The sequence below is a fragment of the Protopterus annectens genome, chromosome 16.part0, assembly GCF_019279795.1.
Source record: "Protopterus annectens isolate FY-2018-M chromosome 16.part0, PAN1.0, whole genome shotgun sequence".
Taxonomy (NCBI): Eukaryota; Metazoa; Chordata; order Ceratodontiformes; family Protopteridae; genus Protopterus; species Protopterus annectens.
Genome location: NC_056750.1, coordinates 748,881,767 through 748,909,690, shown reverse-complemented (window position 1 = coordinate 748,909,690; position 27,924 = coordinate 748,881,767). Strand labels below are relative to the sequence as shown.

The 27,924-nt window shown below is 42.3% G+C and overlaps 1 protein-coding gene across 1 annotated transcript in view; it reads left to right on the top strand.

Moving 5' to 3' along the window:
• PAPPA (pappalysin 1) overlaps window positions 1-27,924 on the top strand; it is a 3,990,201-nt gene that overhangs the window by 3,544,589 nt on the left and 417,688 nt on the right. Inside the window, exon 18 of the mRNA XM_044058178.1 lies at window positions 26,450-26,460. Coding sequence (XP_043914113.1) covers window positions 26,450-26,460 — 11 coding nt within the window. The remainder of the gene's footprint in view (window positions 1-26,449; window positions 26,461-27,924) is intronic.

The window sequence follows — 27,924 nt, the reverse complement described above, 5'->3', positions numbered from 1 at the left end:
AATAAATTTAAATACATGGAATGGATTTCCTGGGTCATAGAAGGGGACCTGTAGCTTGCAAGGAAGTGATATTGGATTTTGCCTATGGTGATATGAACATGAAGCAGCTCAAGTGGATTGTCTTGATTGACCAGCCTTAAAATTTATTTATTTTTGATGTAAATAGAGACACCTTTACCTTTAGTCCTTGGTTGTGAAGTAGCTGGCCTAAATGTGTGGAAGGCATTATAACCTTGCATTGTTGGTGTGCTCTCCATGGTTTTAAACCATGTCTCAGTGACCACACAGAAGTCGGCATTCTCTAGGGTAAAGAGAACTTCTAGGGAGTGGAGTTTTTTATTTAGATTCCTAGCATTGAGCAGGAATACCTTTAGATTTTCTTGGTTTTGATTTGCTGTGTCGGAAGTACTTTCAGTTTGGCATTCCCTGAAAAAAGGTGCTATGGGGGAAGACAGTGTTTTAGCTAATATTTGAAAGCCTACAGGGTAGAAGTACAGACCATCCCTGGCAAAGCAGTGTGGTTTGATGACCATCTCCTTCCATGCTGACAAGTATTGTACCCTTTCGAATGACACCAGAAACTAAGCCAATTATTAAAGTCAATCATCTTTTGTTCATACTGTGTCATCATCCTTGGAGAAGGTAAAATGCTGCTCAGTGCTAGGGTCATACCAGCCCGAGACACATATTCTGAGAGCTCCATGATATCTCTCTTCTTATAGTCTAGGGAGGTATGGCTCAGGTCATTTACTTCCACATGGTCTATGACTGAGTCAAACTGGTAATTGTGGACCAATGACCTGAGTGCAGGCATAATGTGGTGGCTCCTAGCCCCTGATAAGCAACAGACAGTGACTTTCTCCCTACTCAGCCTGATGAGAGGGACATAAGTGTGGCAGAGTCTTGGTGAGCTTTTCTAGTAAAGCTTTGAAATGTTTTATTTTACCCCTTAAGTAGAAGGTTTAGTTCCTACCTCCACCCCCTCAGTTTACATATGATTAACGTTACCTGAACTGTTGTAATTTTTGCGTGACTCCTTAACTGACCTGTTCTAAATTCTGTCTGACTCGCAAGAGACACATCTGTGGTATGTTTTCAAGTTTTAATATGAAATTAAAAGCAGAATACAAGTAAAACACAGTGTAAAGAAAACAAATCACAGTATATAAAATAGGAAAAGGCAGTAAAATAATACAAAGTGCATCAAATTAAAAGCAAACTAACCTTTCCCTCACAGCAAGCTGTGGCAGAGTATGGGTGAGCTTTTCCCGTAAAGCTTTGAAATGTTTTATTTTACCCCTTAAACAGAAGGTTTAGTTCCTAGCTCTACCCCCTCAGTTGACAGATGATTAACCTTAAAGGAAAACTCCACCCTAGAACTAAAAAAAATGTTTTTTACTCTATCCTTGTTTCCTGACCTATTTTAACAATCACTGTTACAGAACTTATGACTGTAAGTGCTTATTTGTAATTTTAGCCTGTTTTCCACAACATGGTTACCAATTGGGCTTGATGTATCATAGGTTCATAGGTGTGTACTAGGCTAATGGCCCTGGGCCCTTTACAAGCATAGCCATAGGATTACCCTGGCATTGTGCCACCCGACCTTAGTTCCCATTGCCTCTGTCGAGTAGAGCATTGGAGTTATCCCCTCGGTGAATTTTCTATTTCCCATCCACTCATCAAGATTTCTCTTGAAGAGGGTCAGCAAGGTGCTCTACTTGACATGTATAGGAAGTCTATTCCATAGCATGGGCAGTCTCTGGGTTATGAACCTGTCCCGTCAGTACTTTCTGTTGATTGTGCTAATGAGGTTGAGGCCTCTGGATTGTGTAGTGCGGAGGGATTGGGATTTCTTTAGATGTAGCATTTCTAACAGAGCTGGGTCAGACATGGCTTTGTAAGTCAAGCAGAGATCACCTCTAAGTAGGCGATATGAGACAGAGAATATTTGGAGTTTTTTGAGTCTGTCCATATAGGACAAGTTTTTAAGACCTAGGATCCTCTTTGTGAGGTACTTTTGTGGCCTCTCCAGTTGTTGCAGGTGTCTAGTGAGGTACATGGTAAATGGAGCATTGCACTCAATGATTATTCTAATGTGGGAAAAGTAGAGGGAGACAATGACCTCGTTCTTCCTGGATGCAAAACCCTTAGTAATGAGATGTGCCACATAGAAGGACTTTCTGACCACAGTGGCAATGTGGTGATCAAAAGAGAGGTTGCTGTCAACCTGTGTTCTCAGATCTCTTATAACACCTTCTGTGTTCAGTGGACTACCATCAATGTGGTAATTCATGAGAACTGTGATTTTCCCAAAGGGGATGATGACACATTTTTTGGCATTGAGCTTAAGGCCATGGTTCTGACAGCAGTCGTTGGTCTCAATGAGGTCATTCTGTAGGATGCCAACATCACTTGGGGAGTTAATAATAGCTCACAACTTGCAATCGTCTGCGAACTTTGTCAGCCAGAGTCCCTTCATGTTGTCCTGGACTTCAGAGAAGTAGATACCAAACAGGAGAGGACCCAGGACCAAACCCTGTGGTACTCCACTCGTGACTAGTCGGCAGTCTGACTTGGAGTCAGTTACTTTCACACTGGGGATTCTATCTGTGAGCCAGTTTGCAACCCACCTAGTGATATAGGGGTTGATGCCTAGCTTAGTGAGTTTTTCTGTGATTCCTGAGTGGGGAATGGTATCTAAAGCCTTGGCCAGATCAAGGTAGGCTGTATGAACCACCTTGCCTTCATCCACAGCTCTCGTGACTGACTAAAAGAAGTTGACCAAGTTGAGCAGGCATGATCTACCCTTCACAAAACCAAACTGTGTGGCATGCAGAGTTTGGAGATTCCCTATATCCTTGTTTATTAGGTCTATGATGATGCGTTCCATAGCTTTGCATATCAGTCTTATCAGGCTAATGGGACAATAGTTACCAGGGTCTGTAGTCGCTCCTCCTTTGTGGAGAGGGATGACTGTAGCAGTGCACCATTTGGTAGGGACAAAGCCTGAGGTGAGGCTGTGATTGAACAGGGCACACATGTGAGGTGCCAGTTCACACTGTAGTTCATGTAGAACACAGCCGGGGATATTGTCAGGTCCCAAAGAAGCTGTATTCTTGGCCTTGGACAGTGCTGTTTTAACCTGTGCAGCAGTAATTCTGGGTGCCTGGCAATCTACTGGTATTGTGTTTGGTCCTTTTGGGGGAGGGATAAAGTTGGCACTGAATCTGTTGGCCAGTATATTGGTAATATCTGTTTGCTCGGTATAGGAGGCACCATAGTGCAGTAGGTCAGAGCAAATCTGGGTATTGCTGTAGAGATTCTATGCATAACTATTGAAGGCCTTGTGGTTGTCTTTACTATCTGCTACAATTCTGTTTTCATAGCTAGCTTTAGAGGATTTGATGAGGGATCTCAACTTTTTGTTGAGCCTGATGAGGGTTTTTTTCCAGTGTTGGGACTTCACCTTATTCCACATCAGTTTTCTCCTTCTGTTGTAGAGTCTGTTTATGGTAGGGGACCACCAAATTAGCTTCCTTTTTTTTGAGGAGAGCATCGTGGTTCTATTGGGTATGGCGAGATCCATGCATTTGTGTACGTGTGTGTACAGTGCATTGGTGTATGATTCGGCGGTCATGCAACTATTCTCCATTTGCATGGGTGCCATGAAGTTAGCCACCTCTTCTTTTAGGAGCCCAAGTTAGCTTTGGAGAAGTTTTTCATGGTGGTTACCTTTCCGGTGGGGGGGGGGGGGGATATGGATTTCCAAGGTTTTAGTTTGTGGTTGGATCTAAGCAGGGAGCTGACTATTGGTGTAGAGCAACGGTCGCCCATGTTAGTAATGACCAGGTCAAGGCTGCTGCTACCTCTAGTGGGGATACGAATTAGCTGGTCCAGGGCATTGGAATTAATGAACTCCAGGAAACGTTGGGCAAGTGTAATGGTACATGAGTAGTTTCAGTTAATGGAGGGGTAGTTGAAGTTGGCTAGTATGAGAGTGTTGGGTTGGACCCTAATATTCTCCACGGTGCTTAGGAACATGGAGTGTGAGTCTTGGGACATGGTTGGGGACCTATAGCAGCCTATGACCTGAATCGCTGTCTTACCCAATGTTAGCTGCACCTGAAGTATATCTGATGCATTATGTGGGGCTACGAGTCTGGAGGTGTGTGCATCCTTTATGAATATGGAAACACCCTGCCTTTGGAGCTTCAGTCCAAGTTCTGTGGTCGAAAGGTGTGGAAAGAGTTTAGCCTGGTAGTGTAGGTTTGCTTTCTGCTGCCTTGAACCAGATCTCTGTTACAGCAAAAATGTCTATGTTTTCCATTTTAAGGAATGCTTCGAGCGAGTGCATTTTGAGATTTAGACTTCTAGCATTGAACAGCATGACCCTCAAATTGCATTTGTTTGTTGCTGTTATGGTGGTAATTTGGATTTTGGAACACTGCCTAAAAAAGGCACTATAGAGGTAGCAAGAGCCTTGGCCAGTATCCGGAAGCCCAGGGGTGACAGATGCAGGCCATCACTGGCAAAGCATTGAGGTCTGTTAGTCATGTCATCCCAGGCAGACAGATACTGGATCCCCTTAGAATGACACCAGAAACTTAGCCATTTGTTGAAATCAATAATTTTTTGCTTGTACTGTGGTATCATTCTGGATGATGGTAGGATGCTTCTCAGGGCTAAGGTCATACCCGCCTGGGCTACATAATCTGAAAGCTCCTCCATGTCTCTTTTCATGTAGTCCAGGGAGGTACATCTCATGTCATTCACACCCACATGTACAATGACTGAGTCATATTTTTACCTGTTGTTGAGGGACCTGAGTGCTTGCATTATGTGGTGGATCCTGGCACCTGACAGGCAGCTGTTACTTTCTCCTTATTCAACCTAGTGAGTGGGACATCAGTGTGCCTCACTATCGGGTCACCTATGACTAGTGTATTGGGCTTGCTGTTTTGCCTTAGGGCTTTGATTGAGTGGCACAATGTTTGGGAGAGTTATGTGTCTCATGATTAGTGTTGTGTTGTGGTGGTCGAGTGCGTTTCTGCCTTGGAGGTCTCTGCTGTTTGGATAGATTTTTATTGAGAGCCTCTGCGAAAGTGGGTGGGTGGTTTGTGTTTTTATGTGAAGGCAGTGCTGATGTGTGTTCTGGAGGGCTATGTGTTCCATGTGGTGTGGTGCAAGTGTTGACCTTCTCCTCTTGACCAGCTATTCTGGTCTTGGATAGAGAGCGCGTGGCTTCCAATTTGAATATATAAGTGCATCTTTCGCAAGTCTAAGTGTTGGGAGCTAAGAGGAGAGGGTTGTCGGTGAACATAAGGCAGTTGCTACATTGCCTCAGGGTGCCCAACTTCACCAGGTTAATAGGAGAAAGCACAGGGTACTGACCTTTAGATATGCCTGGAGGGGTGGGCATTAATAATAAGTGCTGGATCTGTTTCCTTGTTGAACGTTTAGTGCTGGTAGCACTTTTGTGTGCTACAGTAATTACTACAAGAAGTCTGATAAAGTGCTAGACTAATAAGCTAGTAAAAGTGCAGGAGAGGAAAGAAAAGTACATCTAAGGGAACAATTGAAGAGCAGACTTTGCCACTGCTGAAGTGCTTACCAACAGTCCTGGATACAGCAAGTCTGTATCTGGACTAGACTAGTTACAGGAAAGGTGGGAAACAAATGCAAATGTGGGCTTTTAATCCAGAAAATTGAGAGAGAAATGGAAAAACTGCCCAAACGGCCAATAAACTACAATTTCTGGGCCAGAAACCACTCCTCAACATGATGTTGTCCTCCCTCAAGCCTTTCTCTTTCACGTAACACTTTGAATGGCTTATGCCAGACATAAGGAAGTAATTTTGTATTCCTATGCCATTGACATATAATGGGATTTGGGAGAGTCACTGTTATTTTCTTTACCTTCTGTAAAAGGACTTCTTCTTTTCTGTCTGTAATCATTTATGTTTGTCTAAGACCTTGATTTACGCTATACTTAGAAGTTATCCAGTTACTGCCAGAAAACTAACTGAATTGCAGGTCTTTGTTCAGTTTTTCTTTTGTAGTTCAAAAGGAATTGAGAGTCCCATCCCCCCACACTACTGCAGACATGTTAAAACTGTCGGTGCACTGAGAGACTCTTGCAGAATCAATTCCTCAGACTACAAAAGAAAACCCCGAACAAAGGCCTGCAGTTCAGTTACTTTTCTGGCTGTGGCTGGATAACTTCTAAGTATAGTGTAAAACAAGGTCTGAGCCAAACATAAATGAGGGTGATTAAAGACAGAAAAGAAGCAGTCCGTTTACAGATGGTAAAGAAAATTACAGTGATCCTCCCAAATCCCATTATATGTCAATGGCATGGGAATTCAAAGTTACTTTCTTATGTCTGGCATGAGTCATACAAAGTATTATGGGAAAGAGAAAGGCTTGAGGGAGTACAAGATCTTGTTGCTACATCAAGCCCCATTGGTAGCCATGTTGTGGAAAGCAGGCTAAAATTACAAATACAGCACTTGGAGAGATTTTGAGGTATTAAAATAGGTCAGGAAACAAAGATGGAGTGAAAAAAAAACATTTTTTTTAGTTCTAGGGTGGAGTCTTCCTTTAACTGACCTGTTCTAACTTCTGTGTGACTCCTTAATTGACCCATTATAATTTATGTCTGAGTCACAAGAGACACGGCTGTGATCTCATTTCAAGTTTTAATATGTAGTTAAAACCACAATACAAGTAAAACATAGTGTAAAGAAAACAAATCACAGTACAGAAAATAGAAAAAGGCAATAAAGTTATACAAAGTACAAGAAATCAAAAGCAAACTAACCTTTCCCTCACAGGAAGGTGTTGCAGAGTCTGGGTGAGCTTTTCCAGTAAAGCTTTGAAATGTTTTATTTTACACCTTGCATGGAAGGTTTAGTTCCTAGCTCCACCCCCTCAGTTCACAGACGATTAACCTTAATTGACCTATTTTAACTTCTGTGTGTCTCCTTAATTGACCTGTTCTAATTTCTGTCTGACTCACAAGAGACGCAGCTGTCATCTCTTTTCAAGTTTTAATACGCAATTAAATGCAGAATACAAGTAAAACACAATGTAAAGAAAATAAGTCACAGTGTACAAAATAGAAAAGACAATAAAGTAATACAAAGTACAAGAAATCAAAAGCAAACTAACATTTCCATCACAGCAAGCTGTGGCAGAGTCTGGTTGAGCCTCACAGGAGTTTGTCTGCTTTTATGGAACTTCCTATTAGAAAGAAGCGGAAAGATAACATTCATTGTCTTCTGTCCCAGTTACTTTATAGAAGAATGAGTTCTTGGGCATATCTCAGGGATTGGGGTTAGGATTATTTCAGACTTGACCCCTCTTATTCTGGGTTTACTGGTGAAAAGAAAAAAGTTTCATTTGCTAAGGATTAGAAGTATATTTATAATGAATAAGGAAATGATTTTCAGGGAAAAAACTTGATGTGAAGTTGTCCTATCTCGCCTTCATTCTTACTGTTGGGTTCGGAGCCAATCCTTGGCTCCGACTCGGCCAAATACAAAAGCTCGAGGTCTTCAATCAGCTTGTGGCTTACTCCCTATGCCATAATGCACTGGTGCTTCCCTCAGATCTCGTTTGCCGCTGCAACAGATCAGGCAATTCACCAGCTCTGGCTAAGTGTTTTTTGATCTTATATAAATATTAAAACTTTAGTGAGCATTACTAATTTTTCTTTATTTAGAATAGTTCTTTATCTTTAATCGCACTTTAGCGATTTCCCTTATCACTTCAAGTGTGTGTGTTTTTCCACATTTAAACTATGGCCTTCATTTTAGGCCTTTGTTAATCTCCCTACTCCCTTATTATAGTTGTTCTTGTTAGTTAACATTAGATAATTATTTCTTGACTGTTTATTGTAAAATATTCAGCAGTCCTTCATTGTGTGCGGGTGTGCATATTTTCGAGCCTGTTTAAGTTAGAAGGCTCTAACAGTTTAGATATATTTTTTTCCTTTTGGAAAGACTGTTTTAGTTAGAAGGGGCATAGTTTCGGTAAAATATTTTCCTTTAAGTCCTTTTAAATTAGAGGGCTCTTTCTGTGTGTTGTGCACATGTGTGAATTTTTTTCTTCACACAGTTGTTTAATTTGTTTAAATTGTTTAAATTACATTTAAAAAAATGTCTTAGCAAGAGAGAGAAAAAGAAAAAGAGGCTAAGCAAAGTAAGCCGTCGGGTTTTAAAAAAGCCCAAAATGTGGACAAAAAATGTCTATAACTGATGGGCACTCAGACTGTGTATGCTGTTTAGGGGTGTTACTTTTACTAGAGACATGCTCTATCTGCCATTCCTTCAGTTCTAGGGTTCTTCAGGAAAGAAAGAACAAACTGATTGTCAGAAGCCATAAGTCTTCTTTTCGGGAAGCAATAAAACAAGATCAGACTACCCATGCTAAACCTGCAAAAAAATCCTCTTCCTCTGGATCTTTGGAATCTGGAAAAATCTCCTTCATCCAGCAAATCTAAATCTGACAGACCTTCGGCCTCGGCTCCACTGCCTTCTGAGCCGACGGTCATAACAGTGAGGAGCTGGTCCCCAGTTTTGGAGCCGATATCTCCCACATTGAAATCTCCTATATTGGAATCCATAACTTCTTCAGCTACATTGTCTAGGTCCTCAAGAAGCCTGTCTGACTTCGATATAGATCGTATAGTGCAGAGGCTTCTGCAGACACCAGCGTTGGCCAAGCTTTTATCGGGGCCAACCCTTTGGGCTTCAGAACCAACTAACCTTCCTCCCCCCACATCTGTTCCTCTTCCAATCTGACTCGAGGTTTCGGAGCCAGAATGCTCTGAACTGATGATTGTGGAGCTGTCTGTACCGAGACCTGCTTCAGGATTTTTGGATCCGACTTCTGAGACTACTTCATTGCTGACCGAAGTATTTAGGGGCCGACACTCTCCGGTTGGATCCAGGGAGGACAGTTGAACAGATTTTTCGGGTCCGAATTTGCCTCTTTGGGCTTCGGCGTGGGTGAGTTTGGCGCCTATCTCTGGCTCGGAGCCCAACGTCCTGGTGCCGGGGGAACCAACTGTCTCTTCGGATCCAGGGGTTCCTCCGCATCAGTGTCGCAGGGCTTTTGATGCCTTGAAGAGAGCATTGTCCCCACAGACATCCACTTCATCAGGACCAGCAGCTTCTTCCCCTAAAGCACCAGTGTCTACCTTCGCATTACAGATTCCACAGAAGCGTAAAGACCCAGAGCCTTAGCAAACACCAATGGATGAGCCCTTCGCTTCTGAGACCTCTCCAGAAGCTCCCAGTGAGGAGGTCCCTTGGAAGAGGCTATGCAAGAGGAAGCATTTGGACTCCCCTCAGGAATGTGTTGCCTCAGATACTGACCTAGATGATTCAGAAGGGTCCCCATGATCACCCTCAGAAGTTATCTCCTTTGCAGATATCTTAGAGATTCTCAAACAGAGGGGTGGCTGGAAGCCCATCCAGCCTACTGATGATGAGTCAGTCTACCTGAAGGCTTTCGGGTCTCATCCCTCTGCCACTTGGGTGTCTCCGCCTTTCGACGAACTTATGGACCTGGTTTGTCAAAAGTCTTGGGAGTCTCTAGATGTAGTGAAACCTATCCCTAGGAGGTCTAATAAGTGTATTACTTCCCCACAAGACAAAGCTTTTCTCACCAAAGGAGTCCCTGTTGATGCCATGATGGTGGTGGTGACCACCAAAAAGGAGTTGTCTGAAACTTCGACATCGGCCCATTCACCAAATAAAGATTTGAGGTTAATGGACAGATATGGAAAGCACATGTTTACTTCAGCAATCTTCACACTAAGATCGCTGAATTACCTTACACATTTTACTAGATTGCAAACAGATCTCCTAAAAGAGCTGGGAGATACTCTTCAGGGATAAGTAGCTGCGTGGGTTACAAACAAAATATCATCCCAGCTCTCCACCCTTAATTCCCTAGTAAACTCGTCCATGCATCTGGTTTCTTATACAGTTGATGGAGCGAGTAGAGCACAGGAATCGCTATTAGGAGACATTCCTGGATGCGCTTGTCTTCATTTGCGGAGCCCTTTAAGTCATCCTTTATCAACACCCCTTTTAATGGCTTGTCCCTTTTTAGACCCAAAGTAAAAGAAACGATTACCAGGTGTGAATAAGAGGGGAAAGACTCTGTCTGCCATCGGAGTCTGTTTTTCCACATGTGCCAGACCTTACCCCAAAGGTCAGAAGGGAGGAAAAATGTGGTTCCGAAAATCTCAAGGAGCCTTTCAGGACGCACGTGGTGAACCCCCACTCCAGATGTAGAGGAGGGGGCAATAATGGAAGACGCCGACCACGTGACAGAAGGGGTCCGAAAAGTCAGAGTGACAGAGAACAGTTTTTGGGAAGCCCCATCAGTGCTCCTGTCCATCTGTGGAGGCAGTCGGGGGATGCTTATCTTTGTACCTAGACACCTGGCGAAAAGTAACAAAAGACAGCTGGGTACAAAGTATCATATCTAGAGGTTATGCTATTCCCTTTTTCACCCCCCCCCCCCCTTGATAAGAAAGATTCCAGATGTTCCACCCAGTCACAGGAAACAAGCAAACATAGAAATCCAAAGGTTGCTAGAAAAAAAGACTCATCCATCTAGTCCCCACAGACCAGACAGGATCCGGAACTTAACTTAAGGTTCTTTTTAGTTCCAAAGAAAACAGGGGACTGGAGACCCATTCTGGATCTCAGCAGACTAAACAAATCTGTGAAGAAGACAAAGTTCCGGATGGTTACACTGCAGTCGATACTTCCTTTTCTAGGAAAAGACAATTGGATGTGCTCGATAGATCTCCAGGATGCGTACTACCACATAAAAATGGACATACCATCCAGAGATCACCTGGGCGTTTGACTGGAGGTCAGTCACTATCAATTTCAAGCACTGCCCTTTGGTCTCACAACAGCCCCCAGAGTGTTCACCAAATGCACGGCAGTAGTTACGGCTCACCTGAGACGTTTAGGATTGCCGGTGTTTCCATACCTAGACGACTGGCTCCTAACCACCACCACCAGGTAGCAACTCATTCAAGCAAGGGACACCACTATGAATCTATGCTGTCCGTTGGGGATTACCATAAACTTAGAAAAGTCTGTCTTTTTACCATCGCAACATACCGTTTTTATAAGAGCAGATCTGGACACCACCACAATGACCATGAAGCTTGCATCAGACAGGGTTTGTGCTCTTCGACAATAAGTTCTGACCCTCCTCACAAAAGCAAAAGCCCTGACTTCGACAGCCCTCAAGTTACTGGATAAAATGGCGGCAGCAATTCTTGCAACTGTGGTGGATGCATATGCGCATACTACAGTGGCTCCTTTTCACGCAGTGATCCTTTCAAGAAATCCCAATGTCACATTGGATAATAATCACAAATACCTGCAAGAAGGACCTTCAGTGGTGGCTAACACCAGATTGTGCAACGATAGGCCGTCCTTTTGTTCTACCCACCCCTACAGCCATAGTGACCACGGATGTTCTCTGATAGGGTGGGGTGGGCATTATCAGGGAAGAACAGCCCAAGACACATGGAAGGAACACGAGGCTTACCTGCATATCAGTGTCCTAGAGATGAGAGCGGTACTTCTAGCATTGCAGTCCTTTCAAGACTATCTCCCTCTTGGGACCATTGCAATACAGACAGACAACATGTCAGTAGTCTGGTACATAAACAAACAAGGAGGAACCAAACTTACCCCCTATGTTGAGAGGCCTTGAGAGTATGGCAGTGGGCAACCTCCTCCCAGTGTTTTCTGATAGCAACGCACATCCCGGAGAGATCCAATGTGAAAGCAGACAAACTGAGCAGGGCAATTCTATTGCTTCACAAGTGGTCCCTCAAGAAAGAAGTGGTGGAAATGATATTCTGCAAATGGGGCCAGCCTTGCTGTGATCTCTTTGCCATGCCCACAGACATGAAATGCAGCAGCTACTTTGCCCTGATTCCCCCTCTGGGGGATGCCCCAAGGGATGCACTTGTACACGATTGGCCCCTGGGTCTACTTTATGCTTTTCCCTCATTACCACTGATACCCAAAGTTTTACAGACAGCCAGTGCTCTGGGAAGGACCTTAATTCTAATAGCCCCTTACTGGCCTTGCCAGGTTTGGTCCCCCTTTCTTCGGCTTCGGCTGTTGGAAGAACCTTGGATCCTGGACCCAGCTCCAGACCTCCTGTTTTATTCATCGGGGGCTCTTCATCCATCCCTTCAGTCCCTCAAATTGACAGCTTTTCTGCTCCAATTCGGAACATAGCCAGGCTTCAAAACCTTTAAGCTGCAGCTCAACATATACTGATATCCTCCCACAAATCCTCCACTCGGAAGTTATATCTCAGCAAATGGAAAAGATTCTCAATATGGGCATTACATAATCATATTAATCCTTACCTAGCTCCAGTATCTTCTATTTTGGAATTTTTGACAAAACTTTTCAATGAGGGAGCAACTGCCACTACTATTTGAGTTCAATTAGCAGCAATATCGAATTTTCATTTTGGTGGCGAAGAGTCTAATGTCATGTCTCATAGACATTTGAAAGCTTTTCTAAAAGGCACTATCCATTTAAGACCACCCATCAAATCCCCTCTTTCTCAGTAGAATCTAAATTTTGTTCTATCACAGATAATTCTACCACCTTTTGAAACAGCCTCTTCATGTGACATAAAGTATATCACATGGAAAGCCATCTTTTTAGTGGCTATAACTTCTGCTCGGAGGGTTTTAGAGTTACAAGCTTTGCCCATTAAACCCCCATACATGATATTTCATAGTGATAGAGTGTCTCTTCATACTAATCCTTCGTTTTTTACCGAAAGTATGTTCGGAAAGAAATTTGAATCAGTCTATAGAGTTACCTGTATTTTCCCCTAAGTATGGCATTAAGACAGAGTACATGTTGCACAAACTTGATGTTCACAGACAGCTTCTTTTTTATTTAGACAGAACCAAGGACTTCAGGAAAACAGATCAACTCTTTGTTTCCTTCTCAGACTCCAGGAAAGGTACTCCTGTAGTAAAGACCACATTATCAAAATAGTTATTGGACTGTATTTCTTTTACTTTCAATTCAGTGAATAGACCATTCCAAGACAAAATAAAGGCCCACTCAACTAGAGCTGTCTCTGCTTCTTCAGCCTTTTCAGCCAAACTACCGATAGATACCATTTGTGCAGCAGCCACTTGGTCAAGGCCTCATTCCTTTATCACTTATTACAAAGTGAATAGGGCCTCCTGGAGCAGGGCTTCCTTTGGTTCCACTGTCCTGAAGAATATACTCCCTTGAGCCACCCAAGAAGATGGTGCTTGGGACGCTATCCCATCAGTAAGAATGAAGGCGAGATACGACAACTTCACATAAAGAAGTTATGTACCTACCATAATATTTCATGTGAGTTGTCCATCTCGCCTTCATTCTTACAACCCACCCTCCAACCCCCATCCAGGCTTTTTGAGGAACGAGAACCTGAGGTGAGGTATGGCTGTACTTTGACCTTTCTCTAGTGTATTCTATGCTGTTGGGTCTATTAGGAGTTGGCATATAGCATTATTGGCAGCAAACAAGATCTGAGAGAAGCACCAGTACATCATGGGATAGGGAGTAAGCCATGAGCTGGTTGAAGACCTTGAGCTTTTGTATTTGGCCGAGTTGGAGCCGAGGATCGGCTCCCAACCCATTAGTAAGAATGAAGGCAAGATGGACAACTCACATGGAACATTATGATAGGTACATAACTTCTTTTTATTTTCTCCTCAGATGACTTCTTCAGATTCTGAGAAGAGTGCCTCTTCTGATGTTCCTTTCTATTCCCATATCTTACTATGCTGTGATTTCTTTGGCAAGTGCTGCTATGGTTAAACTTTGATAAATGCTAATCCCTCCCCCATATAAGGATGGGAAAGTATTTGATAAATTTGTGAAAAATGTATGTACTTTTGCTGGACTTATTTTTAGAATTCATAACTGTCAAATTCATGTTAAACATTTTGCTTGCATCTTTTCAGAGTATGAGATACATTATAGACACTTTTCCCTCTTCTGAAAAATCTTCCATGAACTCTAAAAATAAGTGTAGCAAAAGTATAGCATAGCTATGCAAGCCTTCTTATAATAGTTGCAGTACCAGCTGCTCTGGAAGAAGCATCACCTGAATCACAAGTATACTTTAAAAAGTGGTGACTTGAGACACAGAAGCAATAAGATAATTCAGAAGGTTTGCAGAGCTATGTGCTCAGAATTTACCTGAAGATGTTAAAGCTGAAATGTTGACTCTCCTGGTGAGGTCCTGAAAAAGTGTGATGAGAGAAGGAAACTGATTCAAGGGGAGACAGGTTTTTCAGCTATCCTTCCTCAAGTTTTTAAGTTTTTCACCTATTTCAGCATCATTTGATAACAAGGCAAAATAAATTGAAAATCAACCTTCTGGCAACATATCGTCAAAAAAACAAGGACAAGAAGGCTCCAAAAAGCTAGAAGGTGACTCCCAGAAATGAAGACGGTTCATCAACTCTGAATGACTGTCTGCAAACATTAATCTCCCCCAACCTGCCAAACCTTTAAGTCTCTCTCAAAATTTAACTCTCCGTTTTTCTCTTTTTGGCAACAGATAATCTCAGACAAATGGGTTCTGAGACTGATCCATCAAAGGTACAGATTGATGTGGTAGTTCTGTCCTCCTTTTCTGGGGCTTCCTCTTCATCCTCTAGATCAAACTTTTTATTTCCCTTCTGTCATTCAGCATCTGCTGAGGTAGGGAGTAATAGAAGCTGTCCCACTTTCTCTGACAGGGAAAGGTTTTTCTGTTACCAAAGAAAAGAAAGTTCACAGAGACCAGTTTTAGATCTTTCCTTTATAAATCATTTTGTGAAATTCCCCAAATTCAGAATATTGTCCCTTTACAATCTGTTACCACTGATTCTCCCTTTTCATTTTTTTAGTAACTTTAGATTTAAAGGATGCTTATCATCAGATTCCTAAAACATCAGTTTTCAAAAGCTTCTTAAGGTTTTGTGTGCCTGGATTACACTTTTAGTTCTCTGCATTACCATTTGGGCTAGCCACTGCTCCAGGGGTGATCACAAGTATATATCTCCAGTAGTAGCCTAGTGCAGAGCAGAGGTATTCACATTTTTCCTTATTTAGATGACTTGCTTACCTTTGCAGAGTCTTTTTTTCAAAATGTCAGGAATCTGTTATTTGGGTTGCAAGAGAATATTCAAAAGTTTTGTTTGACTCCTTCTCACAGGATTGTTTTCCTGGGGTTGTCTTCTATGTACTTCAGTTCAAATCGCTTTTCTTGCACAGGAAAAAGCCGATCTGTATCTAGATTTTTTTCCTGAGTTTCTTTCACTCAGACCAAGATTTCAGCAAGGAATTTCTCAGGGTACTAGAATTCATGGTATTCATGACTCTTCTGATTCTGTTAGGCAGACACCACAAGAGAAAGATTCAATGCCATCTAAAATCTTTGTGTCCCAACATCATCATCCTCTGAGTGTCCAAATTCTAGTTTTGGAATTTGTGAAAAGGAATGCTCTAGAGAGCAGCTGCATCTGAATCCAGGTGTCTCATTTTCCCTTCCAACTCCAGTACAGTCTATTACTACAGATGTCTCAGACTTTGATTGGGGAGCCGAGTCTGTGTGAGTAAAAGAGCAGGGTCTTTATAACAAAAAGAACAGATTAAAAGACATAAACATAAAAGAGATGTTGGTAGTTATAAATGCTCTCATCTCTCCCTCACTCATCTTTGTTCCCCTGGATTGTTACAAGTGATTACGAACAGCAAAGCAGTGATATGGCTTACCCTCTGTGCAGATTAGTTGTGGTAGCCTGTGATATAGTAAGTCAGCACAGTCTCACTGTAGAGGCACATTACATCCCATCAGAGCAAAATATTGGGGTAGACAAGGTGAGCAGGACCAGGACAGGCAGTAATAAATGGTAATTGAATCAGGAGTCTTTGCAGAATTTGATCCATTTGTGGTGAACACGTCAAATAGATCTTTTTCATTCCATTCACAACAAGCAACTGGCAAAATTATGCTCCATGCCTCTTTGCAAATAAGCCTAAAAAACAGATTCATCTTCATTTCCTTTGACAGGAATGCTCATGTGTGCCTTTTCACCATGTCTGCTGATATCCAGGCTCATTATGAAGATTTAGAAGGACACTCAAAGATCATTGTGGTGACTCCCTTCTAGAGTAGGCAGCAGTGGTTCTCCCTTCTTTTGGAAAAGGCCAAGGGCATTTACGACAAGCTTCCTCAAAGACTGAACCTACTGTCATAGGACAGGTGTTGTTTGATGCCCCCCAATTTAAAACAACTTCAGCTAACTGCCCCTATGTTAGAGGTTTAATACCTTTTAGGTACCTATTCTCCGAGGACATGCAGAAGGTATTAATGGAGGCAAAGAAACCTGGTACAAAGAAATCATATATTAATAAATAGTAAAGATTTTCTAGTTGGTGCCTTTATGAGAACAAGGACCTTTTCAAGGCTAGTATTTCTCTGTTTCTACAATATTTCATTTCTGTGAGTTTTTTTCCTCTGGCCTTTTTTACTCCCCTATCAGGGCTCATTTGTCTTCAAGTTAAGCAGGTCTGTCCATGGATCCTCCCCTTTCAATGCATTTCCATGTTAAAATGTTTTTGAAAGGGGTTCTGTATGCCCATCTACCTAGGAAATGGGAGGTTGCTCCTTGGGATCTTAATTTTGCGTTGGAAAAATTAACTCTTACTGCATGTGAACCAGCTCATCAGGCTGAGTTGTGGTTCAGACTATGAAAAACAGTTTTGTTGATTGCTCTTTCATCTGCAAGAAGAATGTTTGAGTTGCAAGCTCTCATAGTAGGTCAGCCTTATTTTCTATAAAGATAGGGTTTCCTTAAGAGCTCTTCTTTCTTTTTTGCCTATTGTGCTATCCATATTTACTTTGAGCTAAGCTGTCTATCCTCCTGTCTTCTTTCAAGAACATAAAAATGAGGGGGAAAGGATTCTTCATACTCAGGACATCCACAGACAATTCAGGTATTAATCTTTGCAGAACTAAAACCTTTGAGAAACTGGTTAGTTATTCACTTCTTATAAATGAAAGAAAAACAGTCATACCGTGTCAAAGCAGACTGTCTCCAAATGGTTGTCTCATGCTGTCTCCTTTTGTTATACCTACAACAACAAATCAGTGACAGGCAGGGTCAAGGCACACTCCACTAGGGCTCTGGCTTGAAGAAAGGGGCGGACTCTAGAAGTATTCTAGCAGCAGCAACCATCCTGTTCCACTTCTACAAAGCAATACAAACTGTATTTCATTTCCATGTCTAGAGTAGGATTTGCTAGGAGCATTCTCCAGGGGCTCCTGGATCCTCACCCTTCCTTCCTCCCAATTATTACAAGCTGTGGTAGTCTACACAGATAGATAAGGCTACTGCAGCAGTGATCAAGTGATGAAAATAGTAGAGTTGTATAAGGAAACTTACCATAACAGTATATGTTTCAATGATCACTGTTGCATTACCCACTCCCTCCTTGCAGACTTGTTATTATAGTCCGAGAGATATCATTCCAGGTCAGTTTGACTCATCAGGATTCAAATGTTACATCACAGTAAAACTTGTTTGCAGACAAGTTCAGCAAGGACCAGCACAGACTCCTATGAATGGAAACATTATCCTAGGGTCTTGCAAGAATTAATCCAGGTGTGGAAAACATCTTAAGTAGATCTGTTTACCTCCTTTCAGAACAGGCATCTGGAAAAATACAGCTCCAGGACTCCTTGCTAACAGACCTAGCAGACAGATGTTTTCTCATTCACTTGGACAGAAATGTGCCTGTCTTCCTTCTCATCCTTTCCACAAATGTCCAGGGTTCTTCTGAAGATCCAGAAAGACTGTCCAAGTGTGGTGTGACTCCCTTTTGGCCCAGGCAATAGTGGTTCTCCCTTCTTTTCAGTCTGGCCAAGGGCAAATAACAGAGAATTCCCAAGAGACTGGATTTTCTTAAACAAGTCAGGGGTTGTTCGATACACCCCAACTTGGAAACTCTGCATTTAACTGCCTGAATCGTAGAACTGTGATACCTTTTGGCACCTTTTTTTTCTAAGGATGTTCAGCAGGTACTGAAGGAGGCATAAAAGTGCTACTGGGAAATCTTATATGTGCAAGTGGAAAAAATGTTCTATTTGGTGCCAGTACAGGAACCATGACCCTCTTCAGGCTGGGATGCCTGTGGCTCTTGATAATTTGTGTGAATTTCTGTCTTCTAGCCTGTCTTACTCTTCTGTCAAGGTACATTTGTCAGACATTTCTGGTTGTCTAACCTTTGACCGCTCAGCTCCTAACCATACTCAAGTTATGTACTTTTTGAAGGGGTGCTGCATGTCTGTCTATCTAGGAAACAGGTGGCTCATCCTTGATACCTAAACTTTGAGCTTGAAAAGCTTACTGTTTCTCTTTTTGAACCAGCTCTTTTGACTGAATTGAGATTCTTAATATTAAAACACTCACAGACATTCCACACACAATACCAAACACATCACACACAGCAGACAACACACCAGCATCTCACAAACACAGCCCATATGGCAAAACAATAAACCATCACAGCCCACAAGACATAGCAGTAAACCAAACATACTAGTCATTGGTGACTCAGTTGTGAGACACACCAATGTCCCCCACACCAGGCTCAACAAGGAGAAGGTCACAGTCGTTTATCTGTATGGCACCAGAATCCGCCACATCATGCACACACTTAAGTCTCTCCACAAAAAGTCCAAGTACGACTCTGTCATTGTTCATGTTGGTATGATTGACTTGAGTCGTATCTCCGTGGACTATATGAAGAGAGACATGATTGAACTCTGAGTATGTGTTCCAGGCAGGTATGACCCTAGCCGTAAGCAACATCCTACCTTTACCAAGAATAATACCACAATGCCAACAAAAAATAATTGACTTCAACAATTGGCTTAGTTTCTGGTGTTATTCCAAGGAGCTCCAGTATCTGTCTGCCTGGGATGACATGGTCGACAGGCCTCGATGCTTTGCCAGAGATGGCCTTCACCTTTCACTGCTGGGTTTCTGGATCCTGGCCAAGGCTCTCACCTCCCTCATTGTGCCTTTTTTTAGGCAATGCCCAAAGACAAACCTTTCAACATAAAAGATCTGTCAAAAAGTAAATTGAAGGTTATGCTGCTTAACGCTAGGAGCTTTAACCTGAAAATGGACTCACTGGAGGCTCTCTTTGGACTGGAAGATGCTGATGTCTGTGCAGTCACGGAAACTTGGTTCAGGGCTGTGGAGAGCACCCCTGCTTTACCAGGCTATACCTCATTCCACTCATTCTGACCCCAAAATGAGGTTGAGCCTGTCATCTCAGTATTAGGAGCATTCATAATAAGGTACATGAACTGTATGCGCTCCTGGCTGTCCTCTCCCCTGAGATTCTCTATCTGAGACCTGGTTAAAACGTAACACTACTGACAATGAGGTGTTACCACCTAGGTATAACATACACAGGCTGGACTGTAGTTCCAGGAAAGGGGGGGGGGTTATCTGTACTCTACAAATCTGAGTTGAATGTGACCATAGATGTTACTCAACCACCTCAGATTAATAGCTCTGAAATCCTTGCCACTAGATTGCAACTTAATAAAAGTATATGCATTAACATAATCTGCATGTATATTCCCCCGGGTAATAATATAGCCACACTTGAAGACACCCTACACTGGCTATCATGTTATTACCCCCAAGAAACCCTACTACTTGGAGATTTTTAACATAGACTGGGGCACCTATTCCTCAGATTCCCCTTCTACCCACATTAACCTACATGCATTGACACAAATCTTAACCACCCCTACCAGGCTAGGTAAACCCAACCAAAAAGAATACATACTCGACTAGGTACTCGTATATAGTAACCCCCAACTGTACACCGCTGGTGCCCTCCCCAATGACCTAAGTGACCACCTTCTCACTTAATATAGTTAAGCGAAAAGCCATTAATCCCCAACAACCCTTACTCAGAAAAGTCAGAAACAAAAAAAGACTTTGACCCTGCCAAATTCCAACAAGAACTTAAATCCTGTAACTGGTCTATGCTAAAACACCTCTCCTTAGAGGAGGTAGTTGCATATTTTAACAACAAATTTCTTGAAATCCTTGATTTGCATCCACCCGCCCACTTAAAGAGAACAAAAGCAAAAAATGCACCATGGCTTTCTAAAGAGTCTAGACTAAAAATTACAATTAGAAAAAAATTTTGGGTTCTATGTCGTTCTACTAAAGACCCCCATGATCATGTTAAATACAGGCAAGCTAGGAATGAAACTAAAAAAATCCATCTTACAAGACAAAAAAACAATACTACTGTCATTTACAGACAGCTAACCAGAACAATCCTCAGAAGTTCTGGGCAGGTCTGAATAATCTACTTCATCCTGGTAAAACGTCTACCCCTATCCCCACTGCTACCATTGATAAACCCCCAGAGTTTGTGTCAGACAGTTTTAACCATTTCTTTACTGAGACAATTCAAGCCCTAGCTAGCCAATTACCTCCTAGCACCGCTGGCCCTGCTAGTACCACCCCATATGAACCTACTCTCATTCAGCTTCCAACCAGTGTCCACGACAGTTATCCATACCTTGATCATAAAATTAAAACCCATCACACTCTTTGCTGACCAACACCCCACCAAGTACTTTCAAAAAGCAGTTGATGCTATTGCCTACCCAGTATCATTACTAATTAATTGTACCATAGCAGAGGCTAAAATTCCCACCATTTGGAAAACATCCTACATAATCCCACTACATAAAGAAGGCTCCTCCACTGAATTCTCCAACTATAGACCAATACTTTCTCCACTTGCAAAGATTATGGAAAAATGTATACACAAACAACTTTTGCACCACCTAATCCAGAATCACCTCATGGCAGATACTTAACATGGCTTTTGTCCACACCACAGCACTACTTCTGCCCTGCTAGCTTTTACCAACACCATAAACAATAACCGTAACAACAATCACATATCCTCAGCCCTCTTCTTGGATCTTTCCAAGGCATTTAACATGGTGGACCACCAACTTCTGATTCACACCCTGCAAACTTTCTGTCTAGATTCTAAAGCTCTTCAATGGTTTAAATCCTACCTCAATGGGAGGCAGCAGGCTGTTTTCTGGCAGAACAAGCTCTCTAACTTATTATCTAACACCCTTGCAGTACCACAAGGCTCAATATTAGGGCCCTTACTGTTTTCCATCTTTATTAACGACTTGTATACTGTCATCCCAAATGTCAGCTGTATCCAATACGCTGTTGACTCCACCCTGATTTGCTCAGCTACATCCCCTACAGATTTGTGGTCTGCTACCCAGTCCACCTTTAATACTATAGAAAACTGGCTCTCTGAATGTCAATTGTTACTAAATCCAAGAAAACTAAAATGTTGCTATTCTCACCAACACAAAGGTCTGTTGCTTTTACCCTTACCATAAATGCAAATGATGGCACAATAATCTCCTCTGACCCCTCTACAAAACTAGTAGGTGTCATTACTGATAACCTAAAATTTGACCTACATGTAAACCAATCAATTAAAACCATCAGTAAAAAACTTGGGTCACTGTATAGATCCTTGGTGACTTCAACTACCCCACCATTGACTGGGTGACCTAGTCTTGCACTAATGCACTCTCTCAACAATTCCTTGACTTTATCAATTCTAGCGCCCTAGACCAGCTCATCTCATGACCCACAAGGGGAGATAACATTCTGGACCTGGTTCTCACCAACATGGGCGACCGCTGCTGCATCAGTCCCATAGTATGATTTTCCCCGGTGAGATCAGATCATCGGACTCTCTTATTTGAAGTTTCTATCCCACCCAACCTCCCCTCAGCTAAAAAAAACTTCTCAAAAGCTGACTATAATCTCCTAAGGGAGGGTATCTGTAGCTTCTCACCACCACCCCCTCAGAGGATGCAGAGAACTATGTTGAACATACGCCAATGCAGTATACAAGCACCTGTGCATCTGCATGGACTCAGCCATACCTAATAAAAGTAAGACCTGCTCCTCAAGGAAACACAGACCTGTTTGGCGGACATCCTGTATCAGCAGGCTTTACAGCAAAAGGAAGAAACTGTTGTCCAAGGGTAAAAAGGAAAAAGTCCAAATTGGAAAATCTCCCCCCTTAGCCTCAACAAGTAAATTAAACCACTAATGAAAACCTCCAAGGTCAATTATGAATCGAAACTAGCTTCCAAAACAAAAGGAAACCATAATGTCTTCTTCAGTTATGTCTGGAGCCTCCATGGCAAAGCCCAGGTTTGTTCCAAATTAGTACTTAAGAGCATCACTTACTAAGAGCATCACTTACACTGATCCTGTTGAATTAGCCAACCTGCTAGCAGATAGGTTAAGCGCAAACTTCACCCCCCTGTTGCCTCCAAGGCCCTTTTGACAGCCACGATACTTGCTCCACACCTCACATCTCCATAGATCAAGTGTTACAAGCCGTGTCCAAGGCAAAGAACACAGCTTCCATGGGACCTGATAGTATCCCAGGAAGTATTATGCACCATCTCCAGCAAGAGACTGCTTTGCCATTGAGCACCATATACAACCACAACCTAAGTACAGGCTTCATTCCAGCAGAGTGGAGAACTGCCATTGTCATCCCATTGCACAAAGGTGGTGCCACTCCTGACCTCGGAAACTATATCCCCATTAGCTTGATGAGTCTGATCTGTAAAGCCATGGAGTGTATTATTATGGATCTCATAAACAAGGACATAAGCAATCTCCAAGCACTTGACCCCACCCAGTTCGGATTCGTCAAGGGCAGATCTTGCCTGTTGAACCTGGTTGACTTCTTTGAGACTATCACCAAGGGCCTGGATGAGGGAAAGTCAGTGCATACAACTTACCTTGACTTGGCCAAGGCCTTTGACACAATCCCTCACTCAGGCATCATCGAAAAACTAACACAACTTGGCATAAATTCCTCTCTCATCAGGTTGGTGGCCAGCTGGCTCACCGACAGGACCCTCAAAGTCAAAATAGGTACCTCCACCTCCAATAGCAGACCTGTCAATAGTGGAGTTCCCCAGGGGTCTGTCCTGGGACCCCTACTGTTTGACATCTATTTCTCAGAGGACCAGACAAAGACAAAAGGCCTGTGGCTGACCAAGTTTGCGGACGACTGTAAGTTGGGTGCTGTCATTGACTCCCCAATTGATGTTAACATACTTCAAGAGGGTCTCACAGCAACTAATGACTGGTGCCAAAGTCATGGCCTCAAGCTAAATGCAAAAAAATGTATCATCATAGCATTCGTCAAAAAACACGACCCCTACTGATTACCACATCAACAGCAACCCCCTAAGTACGCAACCTGTGGTGAGAGACCTGGGCACTCAGGTTGATAACAACCTCACATTTGACCATCATGTAGTGGCAGCAGTCAGAAAAGCCTTTTACTTGGTTCATCTCATAAGTAAAGGGATTGCATCCAGAAAAAAGGAGGTTATTACCTCTCTATACTCCTTCCTCATTACACCAATAATTGAGTATAATGCCCCGTTTGGATTGTACATCTCCAATCATCTGCACTAACTGGAAAGGCTACTAAAATACCTCACAAAGCAAATCCATGGCCTCCAACACCTGTCCTATGTAGACAGGCTGACATCACTATCACTCTACTCGGTATTATGCAGATTGCTCAGGGGTGCTCTCTGTGTCGCCTACAAGGCAATCTCAGACCCTGCACTACTAGAGATGCTCTATATCTGTAAGACTAACTCCTTACGCACTACCCACTCAAAAGGCCTGAATCTAATATGCAACATCAACAAAACCTGCTGGAGAGACAGGTTTGTCTCCCAGATGCTGCTCGTCTCTGGAATAGACTTCCCATACATGTCAAACAGAGCACCTCACTGACCTTCTTCAAGTGCAACCTTGATGAGTGGATGGGAAACCACAAATTTGTCCCAGGGGTTCCACCTGTGTCCCTCATTGACTGGGGTGACAGGTGCTTACTGAGGTTACTTTTTGGGGATAAACTCTTGGCTAGGCTTGTAAGGACCCCAGGGCCATTAGCCTAGTAACCTCCTGTGATTCTATGAAGACTGTTTTACTTATTGCTCTGATATATGCTGTGAGAGTATCTGGGTTACAAGTACTGATGTTAAGTCCAACCCTACCTCATGTTTCACAAGGGCAGGGTTTCTTTGAGAACTAACTATTTTTTATGTCTAAAGTTGTATCAGAGTTTATTATGAGCCAGCCTATTAATCTCACTGTATTTTTTTCCAGATCCCAAGAATAAGGGAGAAAATATTTGTCATACTCTGTGTGACTTCCCACTCTGGGCCAGTAATCAAGGAACCTGAATCCACACCACTGGCACTGGAGAGGGATGTTCACTTGGAAAAAATGGATACACCCAGTATTTCCAGATGCAGCTCTGTGCATCAAGCACAATTTCCTTTAACTCATTCCCTCCAGTACAGCTCTTTTGAGTGTGCACCTTTAACTCCCAGTAGGTGTGGCTTGAGCCTTTAAAAATGAAATGATCACCTTATAGTTCTAACAAATACTCATTGACAGAGGTCAAATATCAATACTATTGTAGTTGCCATCATGTATGCTTTAAGATAAAATATTCTGACACCTTGTATGTACCATGATTTTGGTATTATTAATGCAAATATGAAAAAGTAATATTTGATGCCTAGAGGTGCAGTAGGAGGTAACTGCAGAAATGCCTGGAGGAACACTTGGCTGTAATGAGTTAAGAGCACACAGGCAACACACTCAGTCTGGGGGCTGGTTTCTCTCTGTCTCTCTCTAGATCCTCAATAAGACTCCCCATTGGCACAGCTGTAGGGTTGAGTCCTCAGTCGAGTATCCAAGCCAAGTCATCCAGCACCCTCTCTGTGAAACCACTGCTTCGAGCCCCTGCTTCAAGCAGCTGGCACACACAGTCTGAGATTTGCTTTGCACACACACACACACACACACACACACACACACACACACACACACACACACCTGAGAATGGCTGGCACAGATTTACTAGCTATACCACCTTCTGCCCAGACTATAAAGAAGTTACACCACCTATAGACACTCCACAGCCAGCTACTCCAAAACTCTTACAAGGGTACCCAGTTATACTGAGTGAAATTAATATTAATACAAATGGTAGTGTATGGCCAATGGGGTAAGGCTTTCTTGAGTGGACAGAGCTGTCACCAAATATATATAAGTACTGTCAGAGATTAAAATGGAACAGCCGCGGTGGTGCAGCGGTAGCGTTGTTGCCTCACAGCAAGAGGTTTTCCTGTTCAATTCTTGGCTGGAGTGCCTTCTGTGTGGAGTCTGCATGTCCTCCCCGCAGTTGAGTGGCGTTCGAAAGACATGCGTGAATGGGCATCGGGCTGGCAACTCGGCACCATAAAAATCTACTGCCAATCATTAGCGGAACGGAGTTCCGCTGTGGCGACCCCTAACCGGGAAATGCCGAAAAGACAAACAAACTGTCAGAGATTAAAATATTCTCTAAAAGACCAGCCACAGTGAAAAAATTAAATATATTTAATAATAAATAATAAAAGTACATGAAACTACTAAATATATATTTACAATAAACACTAGAGTTTCTGTCACAGGAACTCTTAAAAATAACACAGGTGGACAGGTTCACACAGTTAAGAAAAACAATACTTAACTGATCTCACTATATTTTCCTGACTGATCTAAATAATTATTATTCCCTAGTACCTTACTGGACCAAGTCAAGATGAAGTAGATGAGGGGTCCTTCCTTGTCAGGTTACAGAAACAGACTGCTTTGAGAGTTCTCACCTAGTATTAAACATCATTTTTGTGCTAGATTACAGAATGACATCACATACATCTGGTCATCTGACTTCTGGTTCTCATGCTACTCCCCTTGGCTAGAAGCTGTCAGGATTTATTACATATGCATCAATAATACACACATACACACACACACACACACACACACACACACACACACACACACACACACACACACACACACACACACACACACACACAGAGTCTTGTTAAGATCTGCTGCAGCTCCTGGAAGTCATAAAACAGTTTTATACCTCAGTCCTGCTAGAATAGTAATTAGTTTACACCTAAGACAATGCAGAAAGCTTCCTAGTACAGACTTTTTGTCTCTGGCTGCATTGAGAATTATAAGATACAATATCTATTGCCTAAGTCAGGTAATTTAATTTCAAACTGTTTTCAGAGTTAGGTGGATTGAGATTAACCCCCTTCTCTTCCAGTATCTTCTGTTAAAACATATACATTTAAACAGTTACAATAATACATGTATATTTCTTTTTCTGTCCAGCAGAGCACACTGTTGGTACATTTTTAATACATGCAGCTTTAGAAATACATTTTCAACACAAACATCTGTATAAATCAGTTTGATATACAAATTACATATAATTCTTTATATAATTCCAGCTAGCTGTGCTAGAATATGTTACACATCCACTTCCGTACTTCTCCTGGCATAGCTGGCAATACCTCACATCGTGACACTCTGGATGTTCACAGGCAACTCAGATACTACCAAGACAAAACTCAGTCCTTCTGGAAACCTGATGAGTTGTTTGTCTCCTATGAAAGTAAGAAAAAAGGAAAACCAGTGTCAAAACAGAGTATTTTCAGATGGTTGTCTCATGCTAGTTCTTTTTGCTATTCACACCATAATAAGCCACTTCCAGGCAGGTTTTTGTCCCATTTCACAAGCATCATGGCTTGCTTGGTGGGTTTCTGTAAATGTGTGGTTTCTAGGACTATTCTAGAGGCAGCAACTTGACCATCCATACATAATTTTACAAAGCACTACAAACTGGATTCCTTCCCCAGATCAGGCTTTGCTAGGACCATTTTCCAGAGGCTTTTTGAGTCTTAGTTCATTGTCCTTCTCCCTTAATAAGTCTCCTGAGTTATGGTAATCTACCCATGTAGCTTAGGCTACTGCAACCGTGATATAATGTGGAACATAGTACAGTTGTGTAAGTAAACTTAAATGTAAAAGTGGATGTTCTATTACATCATGGTTGCTGTAGCCTGTCTTCCCTCCAGCCCCTTCATTTCTGATGTTTTTCTTTTGTGTTGCCAGGGTGTCGATGTATTACCCTTTCGTATATAGTTCAGTGCTGAAATGTTCCCTAACATTGTTTTTCACAGCTCCTATCTCCTTTTCTAGGCAAAAAATGCTTCTGAGGTAATTTACGCTCCAACTGTCTTTATGTAAGGTGCACTTAAGCTTTTAAAAACTGACCAGTGATGAGGGATAGGACAATACAACTTAGCCTACTGCATCAGTGATCTATTAAAACAAATACTGTTATGGTAAATTTTCTTGCACAATTGTACTTTCCATGACTTTGCAGATAAGGCTAGTAAAACACGTAGGTCTGTAATTACCCATGTCAGTTGTAAGGACACCCTTATGGAGGAGCATCACCACTGCTGTGCAGCACTAACTGGGGACAAAAACAGTAGCTGAATTTAAGTTAAATACTTTGAGAAGTGTATCTGCAAAGACATGTTTAATAATATTAATTAAACAGCCATATCAGGTCCCATGGAGGAAGTAACTTTAGTCTTGGTTAGCACTTGTAGTAAGTGATCTTTGGAGATAATTGGGGGAGTAAGGGATTCAGATATTTTAGGGCTTTTAACAGAGGTCTCATGGATGAAGATGGCATTAAATTTGTCCACAAGTATATTCTCAATGCCATTTAGGTTAGAATAGAAGGGCCCCATTAAGAATAATGTGTGAGTAATATAAGATATTATTTTTTTTAG